This window comes from Chrysemys picta, chromosome 20 (assembly GCF_011386835.1).
Source record: "Chrysemys picta bellii isolate R12L10 chromosome 20, ASM1138683v2, whole genome shotgun sequence".
NCBI classification, from domain to species: domain Eukaryota; kingdom Metazoa; phylum Chordata; order Testudines; family Emydidae; genus Chrysemys; species Chrysemys picta.
Genome location: NC_088810.1, coordinates 16,803,236 through 16,827,626, shown reverse-complemented (window position 1 = coordinate 16,827,626; position 24,391 = coordinate 16,803,236). Strand labels below are relative to the sequence as shown.

Below are 24,391 nucleotides of genomic sequence, written 5' to 3'. Positions count from 1 at the left end.
GAAACAATGCCATGTGACTTAAATGGCCCATCACATAGCTGGAATATTGAATTGTAACTATCAAGTACTTGGAGGAATTCACAGCAAATAATTTTCGAGCAACCATTAAGCTGGAATTTATTTGCACAAAACATTTGGCAAGTGGTTTGGAATGGCAAACAAATTAGTTAAAAAATGCAAACTGTTCATGTACAATTTGCATACAGGAAAAAGGGCTAAACTCACCAAATAAATAGTTAGCTACAGTTTGTTCATTTTATTCTACCTACCAGTCCCTTGGCTCTAGTATTGTCAAGGGGGTTCTCAATGGTGGGTTTTGAGAAGCGGTTAGGGTTTCAGTTGAGTAATTTGTGGATTGTGGAGGAAGGGATAGATGTGCGGCTCTACACTGCTACATCCTCCCCGGGAACATTTTTGGAAATGGGAAGGCAAAACGACTGCATTCTAGAACAAAAAATTATTGCTCTTTAGAAAGCCAGGGGGGAAATATTATATTCGTTCCCGATCAGGCATTATCCAAAGTGGAAGACGATCTTTCCTGGGAGTAGAATAATCCCTCCCTTCAAATCAGCTACTGGGTTGTGTGTGCGGGGGGGGGGGGGGTGTCTATTGTGAAAGAGGGCTCCCCTCAAAAAAAAAAAAAGCTCTGAAGTTTTCATGGGAGAAATGGATCAAACTGCAACTAGCAGGAAGAGCTTTTGCAGCTGTCTTGCTTAGAGGGTTGAAAAAACATGTCAATGAAAAAAAACACCGGCCTGCCAAACAAGAGACAATTGGGAGCTGTAACTAGGTCATGCATTCACTGCCTGCTGGAGAACTTGAAATATTGCCCAGAAGCAAGAGTTTTATGAACAGAATTATTTCCTCTCCCTTTCACTGTTAAAAGCCTGTTTTTTCTCTGTGTAAGAACGCTATTGGTGTGCAGCAAACATACACATGTCCCTAGTAGATGAGTAGAAGCAGGTGGGAGCTCCACCAGAACCAGCTGCATTACCCAGGGTTTGGGGAAGGGAGCAGCAGAGTCCTTCAAAGCTTCCCTGTGTATTATTAGCAGGGAAAGAAGGAGGTGGCGTGCTACTCTGGAACCTCCCACATGCTTTCCACCGTTAGACCTCCCCTTGGCAGCTACCTCTTCCAAACCCTCCTGCCCGCCCACTGAACTGCTATATATGATCCCTCAATACCAGCCTTTGCTCTGTGGAATCTTCTCCTGTTACACTGCAAACACTGCTTATTCCAAGTCATAAGCAGCTGAGAAGATCTGACCAGAAGGCACTCAACATGGGTAAGAAACTGTCCCCAGTCTGCAAGTAGCATTAGGCATGAAGACCCATGGTTTTGGCTGGTGTTTCCAACCTGTTATCTTGCTGCTGTTGGTATTTGCAGACAGCAGCATTTATCCTTTGAAACTTCCTACCTTTCCCCTAAGCAGGGACTTGCGGATTTGCTACTGCCTAACCAATGCAGAGTACATGTAAAGGAACAGTGTAGGCTAAAGTTTTGTTGGACTGATAAAAAGTTTTTCTTTAAGCTACTTAAACTAACTAAAAATAAGACTAAGTTTTAAAATCTTTAAATGCATCTCTTGGTATGTGAGCAACAGCTGCATTTGTTTGTTTCAGAATTTGGAAGCTGCATGAAATGTGTGATAACAGTAATCTTGCTGAGTGACTAATTCTCCCCTCCTTTAAGGGAGACTGTCAGGTAGCTAAGGACCAACATTTAACGTTGTATTTACTTGCTTTCTGCAAATCCTACTACTAATGTAAACTCCTTTTGGAAACATTTTTCGGGGAAACAATGAACATAAGTAGAGAATTTTTTTCTTTAGATATAAACATTCCCCTATAATATTTACAGCCTGAACTATTATATTGTGCTTGTCATGGTACATGAAAAGGTGCTTGGAGACCATGGTAAAAAACTTGTAGAGGCAGAAAGCTAAACTGACTAGACTGGTTTAACTGTCCAACCTGAATGTTTCCTTTTTGCAGTTCTGACAGCATAAATGGTGAAAAATAAACTAGAATTTGGGCTCTGTTTGTTTATTGGGAGGGTTTGATTAGTAACACAGACAAGGCTCCTGTCATAATGACTGCAGTGTACATGCCTAAAGAGTGATCCGAATACCATACATGTAGAGAAAACTATGTCTCTGTGCCATGCTTCATGGATTTCTGATGAGCCCTACATCAATCTCCGATGGGAGAGGCGGGTGAGGGTGAAGCCCTCTTGTGCAGGCTTTTAGAGTTGAGACAGAATCCTCAATCTCCATGATCATGAGTGATCTGTTGTTTGGGTGGGGTGAGGTCTTGTCTTGCTTTTTCACAGGAGTGTTACTTTTGGCCCTTTCATCCTGCTAATGCTTAGGTTGTGACTGTTGAACAATGGCATAATTGTTGTCCTGCTGTTGTCCTCCAGGTCTGCTGTATACTCCCATCAGTTTAATGTGGGCAAAGTTATGTCATAAAACTAACTTATTTGTCTACCTCCTTCTTTTTTAATATGTTACTGGATAAGTTAAACATAATCTTGTAGCTTGATAAGAGAACTGCCCGTTTGTTCAAACTCTAACAAGCAGATGATGTGCAAAAGACACTCCACCAATCTAATGCTTCCAGTATGAAGAGGAAAACTAAAGACTTAATCCCATTTGATTTGCTGTAAATGGGTTCTCCCCGCCCCCCCCAAAAAAGAGTATAGCACAGGCATGCTTTAATGTAAGCTAATTTACAAAGCATACTGTAGTAGTGGTGGGCTGTGTTGATCAATGTGAAAGGTCTTTTAGGCTTGTGATACAAGTTTTTGTTTTAGGGGAGGCAGTTATAACTTGTCTATAAAAATGTACTGTTGCTAAATCATGGGACACAGTGTCTAACTCAGAAATTGTGCAATCATATACATAAAAGGGTACTTGTTTAGTGGTGTAGTTAAACATGCTGGAATCTTTCGTACTCCTTTAACCTCAAACATATTGCTTTAAACCAAATTATGTAGGAAGGTATCCCTTGATTGTGCAAATGTCTGTTACATTGAGCTAACTAGCATGCAATACTCTATTCAGAGGCTAAAACAGTTTTTATTATCATATTGCATGTTGTAAATCTATAAAATCTAATCTCTTTAGGCAAACTTCCAACAACTCCCATTTTATCCTAACAGTCTGCAAATTTACTGTAGCTGCTTCATTGGCTTTATAGCTCAGCCATATAATGTAACAGCCAGGTTGCTTAAGCATAAAGGGAATGACCTTTTATTTTTAAAAGATTGTTCTTTTCAGAAATTATACTGAAAATAGGCTCCCACTTCCCATTTTTATCACTTGCATGGTACCCAGTGTCTTTGGGCTTCCTTGTAATTCCATGGTATCTTTGACCTAAAAATCTGAAAGCACTTTACTGCTATTTATTAAAAGTCTACAACCCCCTGGGACTAACATGATCCAACGGCTGGAAGTTGAAGCTAAACAAATTCAGACTAGAAATAAGGCACATATTTTTAAAAGTGAAAGTAATTAACCATTGGAACAATTTATCAAGGGTCATGGTGGATTCTCCATCACTGATAATTTTAAAATCAAGATTGGATATTTTTCTAAAATATCTGCTCTAGAAATGATTTTGGGGAAGTTCTATGGCCTGTGTTATACAGAAGGTCAGACTGGATGATCACAATCCCTTCTGGCCTTAGAATCTATGAAAGTATTATTCCCAAACAGGCAGAGAAATCAAGTGACTTGCCCTAGGATCATACAGTGAGTCAGCAATAGCTACAAATAGGCATCTTGAGGTTAGTCCCCTGTTCTGACCACCAGACTAGAGCAGGGGTTCTCAACCTTTTTCTTTTTGAGGTCCCCCCAACATGCTATAAAAATTTTCATGGGCCGCCTGCACCACCATAACTGTTTTTCTGCATATCCTCTAGATTAAAAGACACGGCTGGCGTTAGGGATAGCAAGCAGGGCAATTGCCCAGGGCTCCATGAAGCTAAGTTACTTGGGCTTCAACTTCAGCCCTGGGTGGCAGGATGGTGGCAGGGCTCAGGCTTCAGCTTTCTGCCCTGGGCCCCAGCGAGTCTAACACCAGCCCTGCTCTCTGGTTTATTTTGGCAGACCCTCTGAAACCTGCTTGAAGCCCCCCAGGGGAGCCCAGACCTCTGGTTGAGAACCCCTGGACTAAAGGATACAGTCTTAACTTTCTGACTTTGTACAGCATGTTATATCATTTAGCAGAACTTGGTGTGGTTAAAAAACTAGGGTGGGGATGTACTATCATTCTCGGGGATGACCTTTGGTTGTATGGGGGTCCTTGGAATCATCAAAAGAACGGCCCTTTACTATTTCCATGAGGTCATGAAAACTGTCTCCCCCAACTTTAAACCCTGCTGGATGGCAGGAGAAGGGGGCGCTGCAGGCCCCTGAGGTCTGTTCCTTCACTGTTCTGTTGGGAATTATGGTTCATATCTTCAAAACAACTATAAATGTTGCAGCAGGCCATCCATATACCCTCTTGTTAACTAGAACAGAGGTTGCCAAGCTGTGGCCTATGGAGCACTTGCTGGTGGTTGATTGATTATGAGCTGGCTGCTCACATGGGGCTGGCTCACCTCTTGGTTTAAGATGTGGGAAACAGGACAGATAGAAGAGGAAGACGAAATAAAGAGGAAAACTAAAGACTTAATCCCATTTGTTTTGCTGTAAATGTGTTTCCAACATCTGCCAACATCAGAATGGCAGTGTCTTACTCTCACTTTGCACAGGGGCAAATGATTGCACAAGATACAGGGAAACGAAGAATCAAGCCTAGTGCGACATCTTTGTGAAAAAGGACAACACACTCTGCACTAAAAACAGCTTCCACGTGAGCAATTGCTGTAATTGCCACAAGGCTGTTATCTTTATGGTGACCGAGAGGGGAGGTGGATTGCATGGCATAGAAGCTGTGTCAATAAAGATATCCTCCACGTTTTGGGGGGGAAAAACCTCAAGTATTCCTGATCTAGCAGTAAACTGAACTAGCTACTTATCCCAGTCACACTGTGATAAATGACAGTAGTTTGCAAAGCATGTTGGTCTTTCGCTAGATTTCTATTACAAATACAGTCCAACTTCAAGATATTCTAAACATTCAGTCAGACGCCAAGATAGCTGGGAAGCTGCATTTAATGACAACTATTAGTATGTGTAATGACACGTTAATATCTCTAATGTAAACATTTTTATCAACATCTTGCTACAAAAATGGTACAAATAGCAGATTCATGACGTGTGTGTTCATGAAGAGTCTGACCCAAAATACAGTGAAAGCTATATGTCAACTTCAAACAGATGCTCAACAGTTTATTACAACAGAATATTTGAACAAGTAGGGAAGGAACGGAGAGAAAGTGGGAGGGAAGGAAGAGGAGTAAGGGGAGGGAGGGGAAGAGGAAAGGCGGGGAATGTCCCCATCTTGCCCTAGGTTATCTCTAGCAAACATTCTAATTTAAACGGTCTCTTCCTTTATTAATCTGCAAAAGAACAACGTATTTGTGCACTATTAATCTAGTACCGGTCTAATCCATGTTTCGTCCCTGCTAATTTAGCTGACTAGGAAAAATAGGATGGAGTTTAGTTATATGTATCTATTTTTAATAAAGTTTACATTGTGCCTTTCAGGGCTTAGACATTCAATGGTGTGGAATACATCAGATTTTCTGTCCTTTTGCCTATTTTCAGACAATCTTCTAAGACAGCCTATTTAGTACTAAAGAGCCCTCGCTTTTTGAGGAAAGCATGTTTTAAAGTAACAAACCTCAGAAGGTAGTGAGTAGATTCTACAAAGTAACTTGTCATCTTTGTTTCCTAAAGAATAGCAACCTGATTTAATGGGGAAATACAGCTATCACATCCTATTGAGTTGAAGGTGTCGGATTCTGTAGGGTTTGTTTTGAAGAACTTGTTTGTCACACTATAAGGTTATAACACAGTGGTGAAAATGAGCAAAATGGCAAGTCATTTATCAGGCAGATGCTTGAAGCACTGCACTCAGCTGCAAAGCGGGCATTACATTATTTGGTCCTGCTCAAAATTGTCTCAATTTATCACATTGCTGCTTATTATTTGTATAAGGGGGTGGGGAGGGGCAGTTGGACTCTCCACCCATGTTGGAATGGGTTCAGCAGGACTGGAGCATTGTGACTATAGCAGTGCAGAATCGTATACTCTGATAAGGTGTATAAACTTGCCATGTGGTGTTGATGTGTTTTTAAACAGTGCGTCAGGATAATATTTTCTTGATCCTAGATAGTTATTTGTTAATGTAAACCTGAAACAGGAATCCTGTGACTGTCTGGAATACTGACTGTTACAGTAGCAACTGCTATACAGTAGATTTTTATTATTATTTTATTCGACTGTCAACCATAGTGCTCCTAAGTAGTTAAAACGAATATGCTTCTGCATTGATACAAAGGGAGCCAAGAAACCTTTAGAAAGAAGGCTAGTAACTGGCAACTGTCTGTCCAGTGTCTGTTTGCTGAAGAATGCACCTGTACTACTACTTCTACATGACCTGGGTATGGTGTTTATCACAGTTCTGATTTGAAAGTGATCAACAGCTCCAAATTGTGAGGCTTTGTGCCAAAGAAACATGTGTAGTCCATGGAGCTAGCTTTAGCATTTATTTTATTCAGCAGTAATGTAAGGAACCCTCAGGCCTGTATCCTGTAAGACATTGGCTTCAGCGGTTAGCATAAGGCTTGAGGCCTATGGACTTTGGCACTGATAAATGGCCTATTGGTCACTCCTAAATTTTGGGGAACTGAGAATAGAACGGTTAAGGGGGAAGCTGGTCCATAATGACACCAGCCAACCACAGGAACATGAGCAACACCAGCTTTTGGGTAACTTAGGATGGGAACATCTTCAGATGTCTAACCACAAGAGTGCCATGTCTATGAATTGACATATATGATAAGTTGAGATCTTTAATATACTAATCTATAGGGGAAGGGCACCCCAACATTAGTAGGGCGAGGAAATACAAATAAGGAAGGGGGAGAAACCCCTACTGAAAATGCATTAAATATAGTGGCATCAGCATACCTTATTATAAAATTTGTATCCCAGTGTGGGCAGGGAGAGCAAGAGATGTAGCCCTTGGGTGGTGCCAGAATGATGACCACTAGTGATGATGATGAGGAAGACAATGGCTAACATTTCAGGTTGTTCTGCAAGGGATGGTGTGAGTAGATACATGTTCAGATCTACGTTCTGTAGTTTCTCTGTCTTTCTGGGTTAGAGTGTTTGTGACTTTGCTAAATGTATTGATAAACTATTGCAAATACAGAAGGTTTCCCAAAGTGTGAGTGCTGCAACTGTGCACAGTGGGGTTCCCAGCTGAACTAATTATAATAATACTGGGCCTGATTTTGGGACAAGAACCTGTCAAATCTCAAAATGATAACTGAGAATTCTTAAGTATTCAATATGGTTAATATACGATTCATAGATCGGGCTACACATGGAATGCACCTTGAATCCACTCAATTCCTGCTTGAACCCTTAAAGCACAGAAGAACACTTGTTTTCAGTTCCTCTACTGCTTTATCTCCCCTAATAAAGGAACAAGCCCTGAGTCTCCAGCCAGATTTGAACTTCACCCGCTGCTTGTCAGATTCCTCCACTGACACTTGTCAGGTTCCTTCCCAGTCTCTGGGAACGTGGACTCGCAGCTGAGCTGCCCCCACTTCTGCTGGTTGAGACTAGTTGAAGAGTGCAGAGAGGGATCAATAAAGGTTACAGTTAGCAGGAAGGTGGGATGGAGTGCTTAGGAGCAGAAGCTGGGGAACTGAGTTTCTAGCAGTGAGGAGGTGGTACAGGTGAGGATTCCCACTAAGCAAAACACTCTGCACTACTGGCCCCCAACCAGCTTCTAAATCTCTAGAAACAGCCACTCCCAGGGTTAATACCCGGAAGAGGCCTGCACAGTGCTCCTACAATAATAAAATGAGTTGGTCAAATGGAGCAATCTGTCTTGACAGTGCTTCACTACTAATCCCTAAAACCTTTCACAAATCAAGTCTTCCTAAATCCCCGATGTTTATCTGACTGCTTATGATTCAGTCATTTGGTGTTAAATTGCAGGATGGGACTTCTTGAAAACTAAGACCCAAACTTTCTTGCATTTTTGGATCTCCAACCTGACATGCTGGGCCTCGTTTTCAGAGGTCTTGAGTTCTCTCAACTTTTATTGGTCCATGGGATTTGTGGGTGGCACTTCTGAAAACTGGGTCTAAGATCTCTTAAGCTGAGCACCAAAAGTCAGTGACCTCTTTGGAAAATGTGCAGGTGAATAACTTGGAGATATCTAACCTTTTTTTTTTTTTTCCCTCCTCTTTTTCATCAGCAAAATGTGGAGCATGTGGTCCTGGGTACAAGACTCCTTTAGATGCCATGAAAGGCAAGTCCTGTCAATTGCGTTCTGAAATCTAGGTTATCAAAAAAAGAGCTTTATTGAACTACCTTCAGATTAAGTGAAGATTAACGAGATGCCTTTTGGGTGTAGCATTAGCTAACTCTATTCTGCAGCTGGCATAATGGAAGGGCTGACAAGCCCTTGTAAGGGGTAGGGAGATTCCCTGGTCTCTCCATCTTCAGGATAATTTTTTGAAGGTGTGTGCACTTTACATTCACGGGGCCCTTCAGAAATATCTCTGATCCAGGGATGAGTCCTCCTGGAGCAAAGATGGGGTAATAGAACCCCAAACTGCGAATGGGCCACACCACAGGCAGGGAAATCCCCTTCAGACTGACCCCTGCCTAGTGTGCTTTCCTGCATAATGAAGACTCTGATAATATCTACCCCATCTAGGGTGACCAGATGTCCCGATTTTATAGGGACAGTACCAATTTTTGGGTCTTTTTCTTATATAGGCTCCTATTACCTCCCATACCCTATCCCGATTTTTCACACTTGCTGTCTGGTCACCCTAACCCCATCCCACCCCTGAAGACGACTAAGGAGGAAGGTTCCCAACCTCCAGTTCAGGGGGGCTGGAACCATTTTTAAAGTGGAGGTGCTGAGAGCCATTGAACCAAACTGTAAACTCTGTATATAATGGAAACCACTTCAAGCTGGGGGTGCAGCAGCATCCCCAGAACCCCTAGCACCTATGCTCCAGTTGGGCAAATCCAACCCAGTGAGAGATTCCTCCAAGGCTTGCTTTGGGGATAGCGTGGAGCTGATTTGTGTTGACCTAAACAAGCTCTCTGCCTTGCAAGGTCCCAGAGAGGAGATTGTGTACCTGCCCTGTATCTACAGAAACACTGGGATAGAGAAGCCTGACTATCTGGCAACAGTGGATGTTGACCCCAAATCTCCACACTACTGCCAGGTACTCCCCATCAAGATTCTGGTTCTAATCCTCTTTACTTAGCCTGGGCTGACTCCAGGCAGCTTTACTGCCATTTAGTAACACTCTGTAGCTGCAGCTCCTTGAACCCCTGCAAAGGGAAAAATTTTCTGTGCTTGCCAGTGGTGGCTAAATGGGGACCTGATGCACCATAATTTAGAGGACTCTGAACAATCTCTCTCTCTCATACCTATCTATCTATCCTGGATGGATTTTTGTCTTGTGCCCACTCCTAAGCCATTAATTTTCCTGCCAAATGGGGCAGGTCAGCTTTATGTTGCCATTTCTCCTTCTGCTCCACTTCTTGCTATCCTATCCGGGACCTCCTAAAATTAAGGTTAGATCCCAAGGGTCCTGTCTTAATCTTTCTTTGTCTGCTGTCTCCTTGGTATTTGACTCTGGTAGATCTTTCTCCATGACCACTTTCAAATAGATGTCTCAGTATTGACTATCAATCTAACTTCATGTTACGTTTCTTAGAAATGTGCAGCCAGTTCACAATGAAACCCCAAACCATGGGTAACTCAACTTGTTTCCTATTTCATTAGAAACTCTAAACTCAACCTTCCTCCAAAAGGTTCCTCTTGGATTTGCCTGGTTTATGATTTCACATAAAAGCTATATGAAACTTGGTGGCTTAGCCGTGTGTTTGCTTTGAGTTTTCAGCCTCTTTCTAAACTTGGTCTTGGGAATCTTCCAGGGATTACTGAAGGCTAATATTTATCTGTTGTTCCAGGTCTCTTTCAAAGCCTTTCTGTGCTTAGTAAGCATTTGAGTAGCTCCCTCTGAAACCCCATTGTCAGTAGGTATTGAGCAAGATTACTAATCACTGCAGGATTAAATTTGTTTGGAGCATCCAACAGGTTTGACAGTTACTTGTTTGTTTAAGGTGAGTAAATTGATCCAGCTTTAGGAACTCTATAAAACTAATCTGTTCTGTCATAAAATGGGAAAGCAGAATCTTCCTGGCCAAAACTATTGCTTTCAGTTAACTGGTAAAACTGTATTTTAGAACCAATTGGTACATGGTTAAAAAAAGTGTAATCTAAACTGCATTTAAAAATACTAGATATTTGTATGTCTCAAAATGCTTAATGCATTTTAGCCTCAGATCTCTAGCATTACAATGCACCTGAGGAGCAGTTTATCTGTGTTGGCAAGACATCTTGTCACAACTGTTCCTTTGCATAACTATTGCTAAGACTCTTACTGGAGGGATGCAGTTTCTTAAAGTTTCTTAAGCACTGATCTCTTCATGTTTCTTAAATGCACACAATATGCTACTAACGACCAGCCGCCAGAGTGTAAAGTATTATTAACTCCAGTCAGTTTGCCACAACTTGTCCCAACTGAAATCGGATAAACCTTGTAAAGTCAGACTGTTGCTGCCTAGATACAATTATTCTTTTCTCTCTATCACTGTTCTGTGTCTCTTGCAACTGCTAGCCAGTCTTTCTACCTTCCAAATATTAGATACATTTAATAGCACACCCATTAAAAACAAATGTTAGGACGTCATGATGTCCAAATTCACGTGCGATGCTGTCACGGGGCTCTCTACTCACCGCTAGAGCACCTCCTTCTGGCTACATCTGGGAATTATCTCTGCCAAGCCAACAACCCTTCCTGCAGTTGCACTCTATCACTCTGTCTTGCTCTCTCAGGACTCAACTGCTCTTGCTTCATTTTTTTGGCCTTCCAGCCAGATCATTGCCGTTTTCCCTTTCTGGGGAAATCATGTGCCTCAAAGTGTCTCAGGACTCACTGTCCCTGTCATTCTTCTCTTTCACTGCCCCTTAATGGTGCCACTTCCAGTGGCTTCTAGGGGATCCCAAGCCCATGGGAAACCAAGGCTCACCCTCTACATTGGGTTTCAGCCCAGGGACCCTACAACAAGGTGTCAAGGTCTGCATAGTCCTATCCCTTACTGCTTTATCCCTGGGTGACCTCACCTTCTCTCACCCTAACAGTGAATGCATGCCTGCCCATCACTCTCCGCTACAGGCCCCTCCTGTTCCTCTTCAGCTGAGCTTCATCTCTAATTAGTCCTCCTTGTTCCCTGGCTCCTCCAGGTGCAGCCTAAGCATTTAATTGGTCCATCTGGCCACCTTAACCTCTTCATGCCTTGTGTGGGATGGACACCCAGTCACAGATGCACGGAGAGTGATTTGCCCAATATCACACATGATGGGTGTAGAGAGCCAGGAATAGAACTCAGGAGTCCTGGCTCCTGGTCTCCTGTGCTAAAGACCCAGAATGGGATTTTCTTCAAAACCACCTAAGGGATTGAGCATCAAGGGATTCTTAAACTACTCTGAAAATCTCGACCTAGAACTACTCACTGGATAACATCAACAATTTCCCTCGTGTTTCCTATGCTATGTCTGTATTTCTAAAGAACTGTTTTTCTTAGGACTGCCTGTCTTACAGACTGAATCTGAACCATGCCTTTGACTTCATAGGTGATCCACCGCCTGCCCATGCCCAACCTCCGAGACGAGCTCCATCACTCTGGGTGGAACACCTGCAGCAGCAGCTTTGGGGATGTCACAAAGAAACGGAACCGTCTCCTTCTTCCCAGTCTGATTTCTTCCCGCATTTATGTGGTGGATGTGGGCACAGACATGCGGGCTCCCAGGATTCATAAGGTATGTCTGAGGTGACTCCAAGAGATGTATCTCACTTAGGAGATGGGAACTAAAATTTCCCACTTATGAATGTGAATGAGGAAATCCAGAACAATTTTTTAGGGCTTTTGGGGAACCTTTGGGGAACCTTAAGAACTGGTCAGTCTCAAAAGTCTTAGAATTTTTAAGAAAGTTAATCTTCTTTGGCTGTGGAAAAAGAGTAAGTTCTCAAATCCTTGAGTTCTATATGTAGAGCAACACCCCCTCCCTCAACCTGATATAAATTGGTGCTCGCAACGTACAACTTGTAGTTCAGGGTAACTTTGCTTCTTTGGGTAACAAGCATGACTAAACAGTACATACAAGGGGATGAGGGGGGGAAAACTGCTCTAGAGCAATGACGTCTGCTGTGAACTAGCTCACTTGATAGCTGGCACTTGAAAATCAGGCAGTGTTCTCTTTGCCTTTAATACAATCCCCAGTAATAAAGATGTTGCAGTCACAATTTACCTGACTGGTATCTTGCTGATTCACAGACAGACTAGACTCCATCTAGTTCTCCTGGAGATGTATTGAGGGAACAGACAACTCCAGTGTGTCACAGACAGCTCTGACTTTCAGACGTACTGAGTAACTCGGGGCCACTGGTTTCACATAACTTGTCTTTTAAATAGAGACATGCTCTCAATGTAGCAGCAGGGTACGCGTTCTTCAGGAGAACCACTTAGTGACAGTGGAATTGATTAAAATTTATACAAACTCGTACCTTTGAACTTCAGGCAAGCAAAGCACTGGGGTTTTGTTTATTCTCTCTTTATATAGTTCAAGCTGGGCAAACAACAGATTTTTCAGTTCACTTGCAATTAAAAAGGAAATTAGTTTGGGGCCGAACAAAACATTTTGTTTAACCCAAAATGATACATTTTGTTTAAATTTCAAGCATTTTTTTAACTTTTTTTAAATTTTGAAACAAAAATTCATCAAATGGGAAAAATCTAAATGTTTTAATTTTTTTCCTGAATAGTTTCGATGTGCTCCCCCCCCCCCCCCCCACCAAAACAGTTTGGTGAAATTGACATGAATTCATGAAATGTTTCGATGTCACCAAATCTGCATTTTTTTTGCTGAATAAATTTTTCGGTTGAAAAATTTTGCCCAGCTTTATTCATAGTTTCCTTCTCTCTGTCTGGCCAAGCCCAGAACACACAGGGGTTGAGTTTTCAAGTGGAAAAAATCCAACAGCCTAGAACTTTGAAGAGTTTTTTAAGATGGCAGGAAACCCTCTTCGATGGGGATGGGGGTTGACACTCTGATTTTGACTGGGAGTGGCCTGACCAAGAAGGGATTGACTATGTGCATATAAACTCTCCTTAGATGATTGAGCCAGTGGATGTATTCTGGAAGTGCGACTTAGCCAATCCCCACACAACTCACTGCTTGGGCAATGGTGAGATCATGATCAGCAGCATGGGAGACCCATCTGGCAATGGCAAAGGTATTTATCGCCTTTAGTCCTTCAAGCGAAGGAATACTTGCTACAAAACTGGCAGCCTTGTTGAGAACTTGCAATCCTTTTGAGCTGCTGGCCAGCTTAGCAGCCCTGTAGCAGAAGTTCTCTACTTTACCACAGAATATGTACTTCAGGAGGCATGGGAGGGCAAATTTCACAAACACAGTCCCCTGTCAATGTGATTCAATCCTGACTTGGAGTACCCACCTCCAGTGTTATAGGGGAGTTCAGGATCTAGGGCGCATTCAGTCCTTATAGAGTCATAGATTCTAGGACTGGAAAGGACCTCAAGAGGTCATCGAGTCCAGTCCCCTGCCCGCATGGCAGGACCAAATACTGACTAGACCATCCCTGATAGACATTTATCTAACCTACCCTTGAGAGCTTTGAGCCTAACAAGGGGACAATTGTGAATGTTTGTAGTTTGGACACTTGCCAGCAGGTGTACTAGGCTGAGACTAATAGGACTTTCTTATTGCATGGTTGCTGTCAGTTGTTAAGTAGGATAGGGCTGATCCCCCAGATGTGCTGGCATTGCTTTTCAGAACACAGGGAACTGAAACACTTTGGTTTAGAAGAGAATGCTACGTGTCTGGAGCTCTGTGGCTCTGTCCCCATTCCCTTCTCCTCCTCTACCCGGGGCTCCATGCCCGCCATCCAGATCCCTGCTTCCCTCGTCACCACTACTCTCCCCCAGTCCTCCTCAGGCCCAACTTCTCCACTGCACCCCTACAAACCCTCCTTGTAAGGCTCTGATTTCTGTTAGTCCAGTCTACAGACAACTTCCTCGTTCGGCAAGTTAAGCAGCTGCCTCTGATACATGTTGGCAGCAGCAGAGAAATTCCTCTGCCTGCAGCACCAGGCAGTCTGGGGCCCCTGGTTTTCCTCTGAATCAGGCTTTTACCGTTTTCTGATTTGCACCCAAATCAATATCTTGTGCCCATCGATACCTAGATTGTTCCCTGAAATTTTGGAATTGATCAGATCCTCCGTTCCAAAGTTATCGCATACAGACCAACAGAAATGCCATTGAGTTGTGCTGGGCCTCACTTTGCTTGGTCAGTTGGCATACGTATCTGGTTAGGAGGACACTTCTGTTAAGATACTTCATTGTTGAATCTTTGGGAGGAAATTCTCTTTGAGTTAATTTGCTTACTGTTAGAAATACTAATGAAAGCCCTGAAAATGGAAAGCACAGAAAAAACATCTCCTTCCAGAAAGCTTTCTCCACCCTCCCTCAGAGTACATGTAACATGCTACAGCCTATTAGAGAAAGAGTTCACTATTGCATTGTGTCTTATCCTGCTTAAGCTCTTAAACTGGGTGATTAAAATCAAACAATTTGTTTTGTTTTTGGCATCAGGTGGCTTTATCTTGCTGGATGGAGAGACTTTTGAGGTGAAGGGGAACTGGGAGAAAGGATCCAACATCCCTGCACTTGGCTATGACTTCTGGTACCAGCCACGGCATAATGTCCTGATGAGCACGGAATGGGGAATCCCAAAAGTCTTGGCAAATGGGTTAGACCCAGCAGACCTAAAGACTGGTGAGGGCGTGTTTGTTTAAAATTCGGTGACATTCTGGTCCAGCTTTCAATAAAGCGAGGACTGCATCCAGGGACTCTCCTGTCACCCGTGGAGGCTGGTGATTTCAGAGTACATAGGCAAAATTGTCATGTAAAGATGTCTGCAGAGCTAGTTTACACCAGTTGTTAAAGATCACAATGTATATAACCCCAAACAAGGCAGGACAAACCTACTCTTAGTGTTCTTCAATAGTTCTAGCTGGTGACATCAGAAGCTCAGCAAAACCTTGGGCACATATGAACTAGACTGGCCACAAGGGCTGCTGTGGAGCTGTACTCAGTGTCAGAATTCAGCTGTGAGGAGGGAGGGGCATCTCAGTTTAGTCTGACCTCCTCTCAAAAGGTCATCTTGTTCTTCTCTATCACCTCCACGGGAGACAGTCACATACCCAAAATGTTGGAGGCCACTCATACTGCTTTTGAAAAGACCCATATGTAGCTAACCTGGGGTGTTCAGCTCTGAAAGATCAATGGATTGAGACCCTCTGTCCTCCGGTCTCCCATTGAACTCAGTCTTTCTCTGTTTTCTACTGCACACGGGCCAAGGTGTTGTAGTGACAAGAATCCCACAATCTGATGCCTGACCCCTCACCTGTGACGATTTTTAAATGGATGAAGATGTTTGGCATGATTATATAGTTAAGAGCAAAGGTCCATTTGCTGTGCTATTAAAACCCTTGAAACCTTTCATAAAATCGTAGGACTGGAAGGGACCTCGAGAGGTCTTCTAGTCCAGTCCCCTGCACTCAAGGCAGGACTAAGTATTATCTAGACCATCCTTGACAGGTGTTTGTCTAACTTGCTCTTAAAAATCTCCAGTGATGGAGATTCCACAGCCTCCATAGGCAATTTATTCCAGTGCCTAACCACCCTGACAAGAAGTTTTTCCTAATGTCCAACCTAAACCGCCCTTGCTGCAATTTAAGACCATTGCTTCTTGTCCTATCCTCAGAGGTTAACAAGAACAATTTGTCTCCCTCCTCACTGTAACAACCTTTTATGTACTTGAAAACTGCTATCATGTCCCCCCTCAGTCTTCTCTTCTCCAAACTAAACAAACCCAATTTTTTAAATCTTTTCTCACAGATCATGCTTTCTAGACCATTAATTATTTTTGTTGCTTTTCTCTGAACTTTGTCCACATCTTTCCTGAAATGTGGCACCCAGAAATGGACACAGTAATCCAGTTGAAACTTTATCAGCGCAGAGTAGAGCGGAAGAATTACTTTTATCATGTTTTGCTTACAACAGTCCTGCTAATACATCCCAGAATGATGTTTGCTTTTTTTGCAACAGTGTTACACTGTTGACTCTCACAATATTAAGTTTGTGATCCACTATGATCCCCAGATTCCTTTCCACAGTCCTTCTTCCTAGGCAGTCATTTCCCATTTTGTATGTGTGCAATTGATTGTTCCTCCCTAAGTGGAATACTTTGCATTTGTCCTTATTGAATTTCATTATATTTACTTCAGACCATTTCTCCAGTTTGTCCAGATCATTTTGAATTTTAATCCTATCCTCCAAAGCATTTGCAACCCCTCTCAGCTTTGTATCATCCTCAAACTTTATAAGTGTATTCTCTATGCCATTATCTAAATCATTGATGAAGATATTGAACAGAACTGGACCCAGAACCCATCTCTTCAGGACCCCACTTGATATCCCTTCCAGCTTGACTGTGAACCAAAGATAACTACTCTGTGGGAATGGTTTTCCAACCAGTTATGCACCCACCTTATAGTAGCTTCATCTAAGTTGTATTTTCCCTAGTTTGTTTATGAGACAGTCATGCAAGACCGTATCAAAAGCCTTACTAACGTCAAGATATAGCACATCTACCACTTCCCCCTATTCGCAAGGCTTGTTACCCTATCACAGAAAGCTTTAAAGTTGGCTTGACATGATTTGTTCTTGACAAATCCATGCGGACTGTTACTTATCACCTTATTATCTTCTAGGTATTTGCAAATCGATTGCTTAATTTGCTCCATTATCTTTTGGGTACTGAAGTTAAGCTGACTGGTCTGTAATCCCCTGGGTTGTCCTTATTCCCCTTTTTATAGATGGGCACTGTATTTGCCCTTTTCCAGTCCTCAGGAATCTCTTCCGTCTTCCATGACTTTTCGAAGATAATCGCTAATGCCTCATTTATCTCCTCAGTCGGCTCCTTGAATATCCTAGGATGTATTTCATCAGGCCCTGGTGACTTGAAGACATCTAATTTGTCTAAGTAATTTTTAATTTGTTCTTTCTCTATTTTACCTTCTGATGTTACCTCATTTTCAATAGCATTCAGTATGTTAGATGTCCAGTCGCCACTAAACTTTTTGGTAAAAACTGAAGCAAAAAAGTCATTTAGCACTTCTGCCATTTCCACATTTTCTGTTATTGTTTGTTTTTTCCCCCTCATTGAGTAATGGGCCTGTCCTGTCCTGGGTCTTCCTCTTGCTTCTAATGTATCAATCCTAGTATAGGCTGCAGCTGCAATAACTCTCCTTGCCAGAGGCATTTAATTGTTTAGCTGTCTGTCTGCACTCTTGGAATTGGTTGTTCTCCAATTCTAAAATCAACACTCCTGACTTTATTTTTGTTTGATTTGATCTCTCAGGGAGCTATGGCCGTCACATTAACGTGTGGGACTGGACCACTCATGTCTTCACTCAGTCAATTGACCTGGGGGAAGACTCCATCCCTCTGGAAATCAGATTCCTCCACAACCCCGATGCAGCAGAGGGATATGTTGGCTGTGCTCTGAGTAGTGCAATTCATCGCTTCTACAAGACGGGGGTAAGCACTCTAGCAGCTGCCATGTGACAGAAGGCAAGGTTAAACATGAGCATGTTTCAGAAAGCCATTTAAACAATGGGTCACTTAGACAATGGAATTCAGTTAGGATAGCCACTTTAAAATGAACTCTTTGGCTCTTGAGAACTGGGTGGCTTGGAGGAGTCTTGCCAAACAACCTGTTCTTACAATATTGTTCTTATTCATGGAGTTAATTTGAGGTGACAAGCTGGGTGAGGTAATATCTTGTATTGGAACAACTTCTGTTGGTGGAAGAGACAATCTTTCAAGCTTACCCAGAATTCTTCCTCAGGTCTGGGAAAAGTACTGGGTCACAGCTAAATACAAAGTGGAGTTGATATAAGGGACATTCATTTTACGTCTTAAGATGGATCTAGAGAACAGCTTAAATAGAATTAAACTGGTTTTTCTATGTGCGTGTATAATTATCTAGACTCTTTGTAGTGAACTAACTGCCCAGTGGCTACTATATTTTCCCTGCCATGTTCTTTATGGCCTGTGCTAAAGGCTTCTGCAAGGTGGTTATGTTGGGGAGATCTAGCCCCAGTTCCATAGACTGCACAAAGCCTCCTAATCCATCATGTATATATCCCCCTTTCCCTGGCCTATACCTAACAGTTAGGTTGACTTAGCTACAACATATAGGATGTGAAACATTCATACCTCTGAGAGACTTAGTTTTAAGTTGACCTAAGCCCTGGTGTAGACACGGCTAGGTCAACTGATTCTTCCATCAACCTAGCTACTGCCTCTCAGAGGGGTGAATTGATTAACTACAGTGTCTACACTGCAGCAGCACAGTTGCAGTGCTGTAGCTGTACCACCGTAGCATCTGTAGTGTAGACATAACTCCATGGCTGTGCTCCAAAACCTAGGCTATTGTTGAGGTCCAATGGACAATGCTTCTATTTTTAGTATTGACAGATATATAATCATTAACTCTGTGTTTCTAGCTAGTCACCTATTTACTGTTCACATCAATTGTTAACATTTATTTGCAGTACCTTTGTATATGCTAGGTACACACCATCACATGCTTATTCTGCCTTTGTCATGTATAATTGGGTTCTTGCTGACTTACCGCAAGGGAATATTATGTTTACTCTTGTACAGAATGGAAATTGGGCAGCCGAGAAGGTGGTTCAAGTCCCCAGCAAGAAGGTGAACGGTTGGCTTTTTCCTGACATGCCAGGTTAGTGTAAGCACGTTTCAAAATTTTCCTCCTTATGCTTTGCAGCTGGGCTGAGCATCTTATCATTGAATGACAAACACTTTTTGCATGAAACATATGGAGGAGCTTATCAGTTAGACAAGGACTTTGGCATACCTTCAAAGAGATGCAAGTGTCCCTCCAAAGAGGGAATGGCTTAGAATTGCCAATTGCATACCTATTTGTATTAAGATCTCCCAATGTGTGTTATGAGTGGGAATCTGGCTCATCTTGACTGACGCTCTAAGGAGGTGGCCAGTGTCTCTTCCTATGGAAGATTCTTTTGCAGTGCCCTTTGGATACCATCCATAGGCACCAACTCCATTGGTGCTCTGGGGCTGGAGCACCCACCGGCAGCCCCCCTATTAGCATCCCCCCAGCGCCTCCCGCCCACTGGCTGGCCCCACAGATCAGCGCCTCCCCCTCCCTCCCCATGCCTCCCACCTGCCGCAATCAGCCCTTTCACAGCATGCTGAAGGCTGTGGGAGGTAGGGGGAGGAGCGAGGACACAGCACGCCCGGGGAAGGGGGCGGGAAGGGGTGGGAAGAGGCAGGGCTGGGGTGGGATCTTGGGGGAAGAGGAGGAGTGGGGGCAGGACCTGGGGCAGAGCTGGGGGTCGAGCCCCCCCTGGCACTTTGGAAAGTCAGTGCCTGTGACACCATGTATCTGCCTCTTGTCATCACCCTTACACAATAGTTATCACATTCTTCCTCAAGTAGCTGGTTCCCCTAAAGCAGATTTATGGGCTGGTGAATACCAACTGGTCCCTGTATTTGGGAGACCCCCTTCTGTATCCAAAGGGACTTGAGGGCCTCTCAATTGAGATCCCAATTATTGGTTGGTCAAGGGGAGAGCCCATTTTTCAGTTGGACCCTATCTTTTAAATCCATGCCTCCGATTCCCCCACCTCTCCAATTTAATGACCATGACATCACCTCTTGCCGTTTTCTCCCCCTGCCCTGCCTCCAACAGTGGAAATTGTGGCTGTAAAGGAGCAGCTGGGAGCAGTACGCTGCCGGCATGTCTCCCCAGCCCATGAAGGACTCACTGCCACGTTGAGTCTTTTCCAGGCACATTTTTATTCTCCTTACATAAAACTTAAACAAAACCGTTCCTCAGCCCATCCTGGGCTACAGCTCCCAGGGGTTTCCCCACTTTTCCTCTCTGTCCCTCCTGCTTCAGGACCTACTACTGGAGGCCATGTCCTCTTGTCCTTCTTCAGCTCTCCTCCAGGCCATTTGTCTGGAAGTTACCTTTCTCCAGCACCTTCCAGAGCAGCCAAGAACCCTTCTGCAGCTTCTCTCACTAGCAGAGCTCTCACCCTTTGTAGGCAACCCAGGACCCCCTCCCAGCTGGGCACAATAATTAAACAGCCACATGATCTCTAGCTGTCCAGGATCAGATGGAAAGGGAGCCAATCAGTCACAGATGAGGCTGGGCCTGACTCTCTTGCCCGTGACAAACTGGTTGCATCATTTTTGTCTTGGCCTGAAGGTTTGATTCAGAGTAGCACAGGGTGTCCTATTCCTTCCCAAAGCAGCTTAAACATGCTGATCCTGGAACAGGTTGGGTTTGGATTCTCCAATATAGTACCTCTGGTCTGGGCCCTTATGTAGTGTGCTATATTCTGTCACCAACTGCTAATTGGGAACGTTCTAGGTTGAAGAGTGGCTTCTGCTCAGCCCTGCTTGTGAACTACCGTGCAGGCGACAGGGTTTGGCTCCTCCTCCCAGGTTGGCTGCTTGAAGCTTGATAGACAGTGGTCTCTAGAAAGAATGTGGGAGTCCTTGTGTCTTTCAACAGGAACTCACAATAGTTGTGTTCTCCAGGGAGTGGGTTGTTCCTGGCTGGAATCCTGGTAATTAATGAGGGCCGAAAAGAGACCTGGAGAGGAAACAGAGTGAATACAATGATATGGCTAAGACCACCTTTTGCTTTGGGCCTGGGTTTCATATCTGAACTAGATTTGTCTGATCTGGGTCTGCGCTGATGCTCTAGGACTGGGGTTCTAACAAAGATGGATCTATGGCCATATGAGCCTTGTCATTGTCTGCTGCTCTCTGTGTGTTTCCTGACTCCACCTCTGACTGCCCTCTCCAAGGTCTCATTACCGACATCCTGATCTCACTGGATGACAGGTTCCTGTATTTCAGCAACTGGCTCCATGGAGACATTCGTCAGTATGATATTTCCAACACTCGGAAGCCCAGACTGGTGGGACAGGTAAGTCAGAGTCATAAAGGCTTCTATTACTAGGTTGCGAAGCTGGGGAATCCCATGTCTTTAGGAGAGAAAAGGACAGTTTTCTTTTGCATAGGGGTTAGATGGTCAATTCCGTACCCTCATGGCCATGTTCCTTTCATACACGGACACCCTGACATCTTTGTGACATCTTTGCTTACAGGTGTTCCTGGGAGGCAAGATTCCAAGAGATGGGCCAATCGTTGTGGTGGAAGACCAAGAGCTGAACTGTCAGCCAGAGCCTTTTGTGATCAAGGTGAGCAATGCTGGCTATTTTCCCCACTGCTCCATTAATACTTCTCTACTGGCAGCTGTCTCTTGGTGCATGCCAGCTCCTATATGAGTGCCAGATTCTGCACATCTTACTGAGGCAAAGCTCCCATCCAAGTACAATAGGACTTGCCTGAGTAGATGCTGTGGAATCAGGCCCTTTCTGGCATAACCCAGTCTGTGTGTGCACAGGTTAGCCAGGAACCTGCATCAGGCAAGCAGTCAGTCTTGGTTAGAACTGCTCCTTGCCCAAATGCAGGGGTTCACCACCCCATGCATTCAGGAATGCTGGTTGTCAGATGTTCTGCCAGGAACAGAACCTGCCATGCTGTTGTACTCCCTCCTGTTGCATTTTTTTTCCTTTGTGATGCCACTAGCAGCTTATAAACCCAGGAATTGTTTTCCTGTAACACCAGGGGAAGAGGGTGCAAGGTGGACCGCAGATGATCCAGCTGAGCTTGGATGGCAAGAGACTATATGTCTCCACTTCCCTCTACAGTGGATGGGACAAGCAATTTTACCCAGACCTTATCAAGTAAGAAAACTTTCTTGGATGGGAAATCCCAGGGCCAGCTTGCAGCAGAAGTCCATTTTCATGAGCCCCGCAGCGGAAGTGAGTGGTGATTGCACCACCTCCAAGGGCCCATTGATGTGTGCAGGAGGACTGGCTTTATTAGCTCATTGCATACTACTCACCCATATCAGGGTTTCACACACCAGTAAGAATCAGGCCACACTTAATAGGCACAACAGCCTCTGAGCATCTGTGAAATTTAACAATGTCTGATATTGAAATCATTCCTCTAATGGTGGAGGTGTGGAAGAATTCATTAGATACTAGTATTTTGAAGATGACCTAGCCTACAGGAAACCTGTATTACTTCAAAGCACCCGCAAATACATTATTTTTATTACATAAAGAAGATGATTTTCCGCATGACCACATGAGGGCGTGGTGTGGCTTGCCCATCACTTGCAGTTAATGTATAACTGCACATCTAGTTGTAATCCCCTCCGGTTCATTGGCAGCTCTAAGTCAAGGTTTTCAATGGAGCAGTGTAACTCTCCGTAGGATGCTTCTGAGTGTGACCCCCAGGCCTCTGTTGGGCGGTTCAGTGTAGTGCAGTGAACCTGCACTATAATGAACCTGAAGCCTTTGCCTGTCACAGTGGGCACTACAGTCTGAGTCCCAGACCAAAACAATTTTTTTGCTCCAAACACCCCTGAATACTGGTGTGCCCAAACATTGAAGCGGGGGGCTCATCTCCACTCTGTCTAAAAGACCTTTTGGTTAACTAGAAAATCTGGAAGAGAAGAACAAAGTGTAGGAATCTCTTAAACCAGGACACAGCCTCTTTTTTCCCCCTCCCCCCAACGTCTGCTTTCTTGTTTCTTGTTCAGGGAAGGCTCTGTCATGCTGCAGATTGATGTGGACACTGTGAAAGGTGGACTGAAGGTGAATAAAAACTTCCTAGTGGATTTTGGGTCAGAACCTGATGGACCCGTCCTTGCTCATGAGATCCGCTACCCTGGTGGAGACTGCAGCTCTGATATCTGGGTCTAACTGTTGTGTGTGGGTGCCCCCGCCCCTCTCTCTCATATCCTAACTATACGTGTGAAAAAGGCATAGGTGGGTCTGATCTGCTGGGGCTCTATCCACTACAGATGTCTAGATTTCCATGGGTGCTGAGCCACAGAAGCCCTGCACCTGCTTGCACACTTGGCTGAGGCAGCCAAGTGAGTGTGTTTAACCATGAAACATGATGTCTCGCTTACTTCTCTACCCTCCCCTATTCTTGACGGCCTGTCTATTCACTGATGGCCGTAAACTTCAAGGTGTATAACTCCCTCTGTTGTGGGAGTCCTGATGAGATGGATTCTGGCAGCTGCCTTCATGCCAATGTCTCCGAAACGATGCTACAGACCTTAACATCTGCTAGACTTCCTAAGTTGGCAGAGTTAATGGAGAGGGCAGAGCTACAATTTTGAGCACATACAATTAGGTTTAGAATTAAATTCTTCACCCCAGTCTCTGGGTCTAACAATAAGGAATCTGTGATCTGTGTGCCCAGAGCTGTAGCCAAGACTAAATACAACAAGCCTCTGACCCCCAAAGGGTCCAACAGCTCTTTGAGATGACTAGATTTTTAGTTAACTAACTTTACAAGAGATGGGATTAAACACTTTTTTCTCTTTTCTGTAAACTTTAATCATTCAAGCTTTAGGGCTTGTCTGTGCTCAAACATTAAATGGATTAAGGTAGGGTGCCAATTTAAAGCACAATAACTGAATAACTGCATGTAGGGACATCCTTATTCCAGAACAGAGAACTTGTTTCTGTTTAGCTTAATACACTTATTACTTAGTCAATGCCCTATTGCACAGTACTATGTAAACAGGATTTGATTGTAGTCTGCAAATTGGTGTCTGTTTCCTGAAGCTGGATTGTATTTCAGTTCTTGTGCAGTAATGCAGCACTTAAACTGCTTTAACAAACAAATAATAAAATTGTTCTTTGCACCAGCTAAATCCTCATGTCATAATTTTTAACTCTTCCGCATCTTTCAGGGAGCAGAAAAATGTAAGATGGTGATTCATGAATCATGTGTCTGAAAATTAAGAAGACCTGTGTGCCTGAAATCTCTTACGGGGGAGACTTTCCAAAATCAATTAAAAAAAAAAATCCAGAAACCAGCTGGTACAAGGTCTTCCTGTTCCCCAAAAAACAAAGTATATTTGTGTTACTG

At 43.7% G+C, this 24,391-nt stretch overlaps 1 protein-coding gene across 2 annotated transcripts; it reads left to right on the top strand.

Moving 5' to 3' along the window:
- Positions 1-1,118: 1,118 nt before the first annotated feature.
- On the top strand, positions 1,119-24,167 carry SELENBP1 (selenium binding protein 1). Of its 2 annotated transcripts, XM_005293720.5 has the most exons (12): positions 1,119-1,285; positions 8,388-8,441; positions 9,263-9,375; positions 11,856-12,041; positions 13,395-13,515; positions 14,894-15,076; positions 17,727-17,905; positions 19,037-19,115; positions 21,235-21,356; positions 21,538-21,630; positions 22,061-22,179; positions 23,046-24,167. In XM_005293720.5, the coding sequence occupies exons 1-12, from the start codon at positions 1,282-1,284 to the stop codon at positions 23,206-23,208; spliced, it is 1,416 nt and encodes a 471-aa protein (XP_005293777.2). In that variant the 5' UTR covers positions 1,119-1,281; the 3' UTR covers positions 23,209-24,167. The 2 variants fall into 2 exon arrangements, with proteins under 2 accessions (XP_005293777.2, XP_042699288.2); XM_042843354.2 differs by lacking the exon at positions 9,263-9,375 and having other exon boundaries at positions 1,198-1,285.
- Positions 24,168-24,391: the final 224 nt, after the last annotated feature.

Bases quoted from the DNA above. Each gene is read 5' to 3' on its own strand.
- SELENBP1 (XM_005293720.5), top strand. The intron at 17,906-19,036 runs GTAAGCACTCTA...ACTCTTGTACAG, and splicing joins ATCGCTTCTACAAGACGGGG to AATGGAAATTGGGCAGCCGA. The intron at 21,631-22,060 runs GTGAGCAATGCT...CTGTAACACCAG, and splicing joins CAGAGCCTTTTGTGATCAAG to GGGAAGAGGGTGCAAGGTGG.